The sequence below is a fragment of the Pundamilia nyererei genome, unplaced genomic scaffold (assembly GCF_000239375.1).
Source record: "Pundamilia nyererei isolate P.nyererei 1_Seehausen unplaced genomic scaffold, PunNye1.0 scaffold00238, whole genome shotgun sequence".
Taxonomy (NCBI): Eukaryota; Metazoa; Chordata; class Actinopteri; order Cichliformes; family Cichlidae; genus Pundamilia; species Pundamilia nyererei.
Window position 1 is genome coordinate 443,931 of NW_005187639.1, and position 7,181 is coordinate 451,111.

General features: G+C 47.6%; 1 protein-coding gene across 2 annotated transcripts in view; it reads right to left on the minus strand.

Moving 5' to 3' along the window:
• grin1b (glutamate receptor, ionotropic, N-methyl D-aspartate 1b) overlaps nucleotides 1-7,181 on the minus strand; it is a 68,727-nt gene that overhangs the window by 4,502 nt on the left and 57,044 nt on the right. Inside the window, exon 21 of one of the 2 annotated variants that reach the window (XM_005749168.2) lies at nucleotides 490-597. The exons of the other annotated variant lie outside the window; for it this stretch is intronic. Within the exon in view, the coding sequence (XP_005749225.1) occupies nucleotides 490-597 (108 nt within the window). The remainder of the gene's footprint in view (nucleotides 1-489; nucleotides 598-7,181) is intronic. 2 annotated transcript variants of the gene reach the window in all.

Here is a 7,181-nt window from a genome sequence, read left to right on the forward strand (position 1 = left end):
CAAAGGACATGACAAAGGACATGACAAAGGACATGACAAAGGACAGGACAAGGGACATGACAAAGACGGGAGAAGAAAGACCACACAATCTGACCCTCTTCACTTCTCCTTTGCAAGAGGACGATGTGAACCGTGTGAAAACCCAACAAGCGGACCCTGACCTGCCTGGGCGGACCGAACCGGATGTTTCTTTCTGTCTTCAGTCTGTCGCCTTTTGTCTGTCTCAGTGGGACAGATGAGCTGATTGAGGTGGGAAAGCAATGATGGCTGACCAACAGATGGGCGGCCATGATGAGTCAGCAAGGAGATGATGGAGGTGGAGATGAGACGAGAGGGCGAGAGACACACGTGACGAACCGAAGACAAACAGGAGGCGATTACAGACGAGCGAGAGCAGAGAAAAGAAAGACAAACAGATAAAAGATGGAGTGAAGCAGAAGACACGTGGAGGACAGGAGGGAGGAGGGTTGGTGGTCTTCATCTCCTTACCGTGGCATCCCCGGAGGCCCTACGGCGTTTGAGGTCGGAGGTCGAGGTGATGGACCTAAAAGAGGTTTTCAGTTTGGGCTCGGGCTCTGCTCTACCACTTTTCCTATCCTAAAATAAATCATACGATAGGTGCACACACACGTTAACACGCAGCAGAGACACTCGACTAGCTGCATGAGGACACACCTGAGTGTGTGCTGTCAGGTAGAGAGTGTGTGTGTGTCTGTTTGTGTGTGTGTGTCAGACACACTGATCAGCCACAACATTAGAACCACTAACAGTTCACCTGAGTAATAATTTAGCAGGAAGTCGAGTCGATGGAAAGTTTGAAGCTAAAGTGGCGTGATGAGGAGAGCAGCTGCAGGCGGAGGTGGGACTATCGTTCCTTCAGTATTTATGTGTCTCGTTGCTGTTTCTTGATTAGCGGCGTGTCGTCTAATCGAAGGTCAGCTGGTGGATTTAACAGGAAGCAGGTGAAGGTTGTTAAAGTGAACCTTTGTGTCTGAACCTTCATGACTGTGGCTCAATACAAGCACAGAGCGAGAGCACCTCCTGCTGTTCAGGGTGTTGGTCTCATTACTGCCCGTGAGGTTTTCAGGAGCACGGCCATTGGCCTTCTGTTGAGCTCTGTTTGTTTTACTTCTGTGATTTTCTTCTCTGGACCCTGAAAGATGATGTCTGCATAACCAGTGAAGGTGATCTAAAGGATGAACTGTGGTCGAGTCAGGGACAGGTCGTGGGTGCCTGAGGCCCACTGAGACCAGATCCCACAGAAGAGCTCCTGCAGAAAAAAGCATCGCAGCGCTCTGACTTCTTTCCAACATCGAACACTCGTACAGTGAGCTGTGTGACGGGTCACTGCCTGCCTACATGTTTGCAATGTCATTTCCTGAGGAGGAGACACTCGGCTGTAGCTGCTCTCTACCTTTGATAGGAACTCACTGGTTTGTCTCTACAGGTGTACTGGAGACTTCAGAAACAGAAAGGTGCTTGGTGACCTGAAACACAATCTGACCTCGTTGTTTTAGTCATCCCAGAGGCTTCAACTCTTATCAGCTGTTCCTATTTACCTGGTGATCACCTGAGGTGGTCGTTGGCCACCCTGTCATCAAGTGAACCACCTCAAGGTTCCAGTAAGGCTTCCACTGACTGGAAAAGCATCTTCTGACTTAGTTATAGGTGGCTGACCATCAGAGCTGTGAGTCACCACCTCATCTGTAGGGTAAAAAGAAGTCCAGGTGCCATTGAACGGCCTGGTGGTCAGAAGAGTCAAAGCTGGACCGTGGAGCGCCAGAAGAAGAGTGTCCAGTCTGATGAAGAGTGTTTTATTTCCCATCGTCAGGACACACTGGAAACCAACGCTGCATCAGCAGTTTGAGGAACATGACAAGGAGATCTGATCCACAGAGGCTCATCTCACATCCACCCAGAGTCACCTCCACCTTTTATTTTGGCGTCAACTATTAGAACAACCAGCTCACTGTGATATACCCACGACAATTTCCATGTTCAAGTTTTGATTGGTCTGACTGTGTCTTCAGCTCTTTATCTCTCTCCCTGTGTGTGTTGGGTAGGTCTCCTGAGGTACGCCGGTCACACGGGCCTCCCCGAGCCCCCCCGAGCCTCCCCAAGCCTCCCCGAGCCTCCCCGAGCCTCCCCGAGCCTCCCCGAGCCCCCCGTGCCTCCCCATGCCTCCCTGAGCCTCCCCGAGCCAGGGACTGGCAGCTGCAAGTATGAGATGGGTTTTATGGTTAAACACCCCGCCCACCACTGAGTATTTGTGTGCGTGTTATTGGTTAATTAATTCACGCCTGCGTGCAGCGTCCTGGCTCAGAGGATGGAGGCGATTGGGTGCTTCTAATGCTGCGGCTGACGGCTGTATCCCTGTTATGTGGTGTGTCAGTGCGGCTGTTCTCGGTGCCGCAGTGAAGCTCTCATTCAGTTCACTTTGATTTCTACAAAAACTGCCTCAGAGCGCTGCACAGAACCCAGAGCCTGAAGTCCCTACAGCTTCAGATGAAGTGATGCTTCAGTAAAACGGAGCAGCGCTGTCCTGTTTTACTGCCCACACAAACACACAGCAGCAGGGAGACACCAACGTGAGGCTCAAACACAGGAACACGACAGGAAATCAACCTCAAAGCAAAGGAAACATCGTGGGGGAGGCGTACGGGGCAGGGGAGGGGGGTGAGGCAGGGGGAACAAAGATGGCGTATGAGGCCCGAATGAAGCCGCGAACACGTGGGATCATTATACCAACACTCTGCTGTTATAATGCCATCTCTCCTGGGGAGGGCGGGGAACAGAAAACAGAACGGGGGAGGGGCGGCGGCACATGGCTGATGATCACATGGTGTCTGACCTCTAACATCGTATGAAGATACAAGTTTGACCTTTGACCCACCACAGTGACAGTTCAGGTGAGAGCTGGGCATCATTGGCGAGACGTTCTTGCTCTGTTCTTTTTAGTGCCAACAAACCGTACGAGGACGTAAACACGGGTCAAAGCTGAAACCGCACAATCGAGAACCCGTGATGTCATAGGTGGGGGCGGGGTTATTGTTACCAAACTCAGCGCCCACCAAAATGAAAAATCTAACTTAACTAAGAGAAACGAATTTTTATGCTACTGCAAATATCAAAGCAACACCTGAAATATTAATAAGTCCACTGCAGAGATGGGCTGTGACATTTTACTGTAATCACATTACTTTTTTCAAGTAGCTTGACCGACTCTGGTCCAGTATCACCTGACATGTACCTCTGCTCACATTTCAGCTTCTTCTTTCAGTGTCAACATTTCTCAGATGTACTGGGAAGCCTGAAGCAGAGAAACCACAGCTGACCAGTGTTTGGCAGCGAAACGTTAATGGTACGAAGTCAGTTACATGTTGTGTTGCAGGTTTGTTGATAAAAAGAAAAACAGAAGCTGAAAATCTGTTTGAATTTCACACCCAGCTCTCGTTTGGACTCTCAGAAACACGTTCAAAACAGAGAAACCAAAAAGCCAACACTAATCTGACACACAGGTTCAGCCAAAGGCCCAAACTGGGTGTCAGACTGGTTAAACTGGGCAGACTGGTCCCAGTGAGATGTTTCTGGGCCCAGTGACAGAACAGTGGAAGACTTGGATCGGAGCAGCAGTCAGTAACAGCACATGAAAAATAAAAAACACCATCATTACAGGTTTTCAGTCGTTGAGTAACAGCCATTAAGGATGCGATGAACACACTTCCTGCCTGGACTCTGCTGACTTTACGAAGACGTGCATGAAAATGAAACAGCAGCGAGTCTTGGAGCTACAAACCACATAAAGCAAAGAGATGCTCGCACTGAGTTTCATCCTACAAGAACTCAAATGTTCACAGTGTTTTCATTAAAGAGTGACGTCTTTCTGCAGGTGACGTGTGTCTGGATCCCCCAAATATAACTGTGACCACACTGTACAGATGTCACCGTTTCACAGCGTTCTCACGGATCAATAAAGTTCAGCTTTGGTGAGATTATTGTATCTGTGTCTGTCTGGTAGATTTCCCCTGAATGTTCTTTACTTTGGTATCTCTGTGTCTTATTTTGGTTTTACTTCCTCCTTCTGACCATCTGTCCTCATGTCTTCCACCACGTCTTCTAATAGTGTCGGGAGGACGTCTACGTGACCCACCCAAAGACATGGCCGCCATCGGCATGATCAGCAACTTTGGACAAACAGCTATTTAAGAAGCCCCCCCCCCATACAGGTCACCTTACAGATGTGAGTGTTCCAAGTATTCAGAATCAAGTTTGAGTCTCACACACGTTACAGGAGTGTCCTGGGGGAAACGAGAGCCCGTCAGTCGATCGTTACTTGGAGACACGAGTGTTAGCAGGTTTGCTGGACGGGAACCTATCAGACTGATCTGTCTGAGGCTAGCTGTCTGAACGTCCTGCCCCCTTGAAGTCTGCTCTCTTCTAATTGGTCGTTTTCTGGAAGCCTGCTGAAGGGCAGCAGCTTGTGAGCTGTGCAGCAATGGACTCGGTAAGTAAACCTGTAGACAGTGATCCATCATTATTTGAAACTTGGGCTCATGTGACGTGAATAATCACCTATTACATGTTAGCAAATACTCAAAACCACAACAGGTTTAAGGAATCTGTGGAAAATACAGGTGATTGTGTTTCCGAGCTCCTCCAGCTGCTAACACCTGTGCTAACTCTGGGCCTTCAGTCACAGCTGTGTGAAATGCTAATCATCCTCAGCTAACTGCTAGCCTGCAGCGGCTGCTGTTTGAAGTGCTAATCCCGGCACGGCAGCGAGGATTATTCATGTGACAGCTGAGCACAGCTGCTGGCAAGAAAACATCTGGAACAAAGGAGAGAGGGAGCAGATTTCTCCTGTTTTCTGATCGTGCAAATGTGGATCCAGTGTTCAGTCTTCAGTGTGATGAAGGATATATTTATGAGATCATTTTAATTTGTTAGCTACAGAAAAAATAAAGCAGCTTAGAGGAGGCCAAAATGAATGAATCGTGAGGAGGACAGCATTATTATTATGATATCAAAGCCTGGGCTGCATCATTGCCATTCCAGGACTAACTGTCAGTGTTGGGAAGGTTACTTTTAAAATGTACTCCACTACAGATTACAGATTACATGCCCCAAAATGTATTCTGTAACGTATTCCGTTACGTTACTCAATGAGAGTAAAGTATTTTGAATACTTTGGATTACTTAATCCAATAGCACACCACGTTATTATCACTGTGACTTACACTGTACATGTTTTGGCTCTCCAACATATTACTAGAGCCTTTACAGTAATCTGATTCCTGTGTTAATATTCATCACTTAATCCATTCTCCATGTGTGAAATTAGAAATATCCTGTCTCAGAGTGACACTGAAAAACTAGTTCATGCATTTATTACTTCCAGGCTGGACGACTGTAATTCATTATTATCAGGAAGTCCTAAAAACTCCCTGAAAAGCCTTCAGCTGATCCAAAATGCTGCAGCAAGAGTCCTGACAGGGACTAGAAAGAGAGAGCAGATTTCTCCTGTTTTGGCTTCCTGTTAAATCCAGAATTCAAAATCCTGCTCCTCACATACAAGGTCTTAAATAATCAGGCCCCATCTTATCTTAATGACCTTGTAGTACCATATCACCCAAGTTCCTCTCTCAGGTGAAGTGTCAGAGGAATGAACGAGTCAGAACCAACTCAGCCTGTCTGTGTTTTTTAATTGGTCTGTTTGCTGTGTGAGGCTTTGCAGCGCTCCCAGAAAACCCAAAGAAACCGTGAATGAACCAGCTGTATTACAGCTCAGGTCATGTGACTACAGGTGCACTGTGCACAGCCATATCTGTAGATTCCCGCCGCCCTTCGATCGCCCTCACAGAACCATTAAGTTTCATTTAAAGCTTAACTACAACAGCCATTTTAACAGCGTGCAATCGAGGAGACAGAGGTTGTCGGGAGCATTTCCACACCATCGCCAGACGAACTACATTAAACCAACTGTGCATGTTTGTACCGGATGTGCTGCAGTCCATCCTGCAGTGACTGCAGTAGTTGTGTGTGTGAGTCCCGCGTCCACACTAGCGTTCACAGAGTTGTGCGTCCACATTGAAACGGCCAAAAACGCTTCCGTTCCAGTACTGCACGTGCGTGAAACGCAAGAAGATTCGACCTGCCTCATTTCTGTCTGCCGTTTATTTACGTTCCGGCTCGTTGACACGTCGGCAAAATGTGGAGGAAAAGCACCGAGTTTTTTAAATGGACTCACAATGAGGTGGAGTCGTTGCTGCGAGTAACACAAAAGTACAAAGTTGCAAAAGTGAGTGAGAATTAAAGAATTTGAAGAAAAGCTCTCAGGAGCATGTACAGGCTGATGTTGATCTTTTTAGGGCTGTCAAACAAAACAACTGCTTTGTAACGCCCTCCGCTATCTCAGTTTAATAGGTCACATGACTGCATCACATGACTAAAATGCGTCATCATTTTAGAAAGTCTCCGTTTTCACTGTCCACACTGCGACGGGACAGCTCCATTTTGAAATGTATGCGTTTTCAAAACGCTGCGTTTTTCAGTGTCTCAGTGAGGACGGGAGGCCAAAACGTGTGGACGTAGCCTGTTTTTACTTGTTTGTGAAAACAGCTGCTGACCTCACACAGTCCACAAACTCATCACTACAGAAAGCAGCAGGTCAAAGTTCATATTTCTACACCCACTTCCTGCACGTTGTATTTAGAATGGGCAGCCAATCGGGGGAAAGTTGACTTAAAGGGGGAGGAGCTAGAACGGCTTGTCTCAGACAGAAGACGAGCTGCAGGGTGGCGTCAGATAAAGAAGGATTATTATGAACCGTGAATCATGCGAAGCTGCTCTGTGAGAGTCCAGGAATAAAACCACGGAGTCGACCAAGCTTTCCTCATTTCTGTGACTCATTAGTGGGCTGAATAATCCCAGACTAACCTCAGGCTAACCTCTGGCTAACCTCAGACTAACCCCAGACTAACCTCAGGCTAACCTCAGACTAACCTCAGGCTAACCCCAGACTAACCTCAGACTAACCCCAGACTAACCTCAGGCTAACCTCAGACTAACCCCAGACTAACCTCAGACTAACCTCAGACTAACCTCTGGCTAACCTCAGACTAACCTCAGACTAACCTCTGGCTAACCTCAGGCTAACCTCTGACTAACCTCAGGCTAACCTC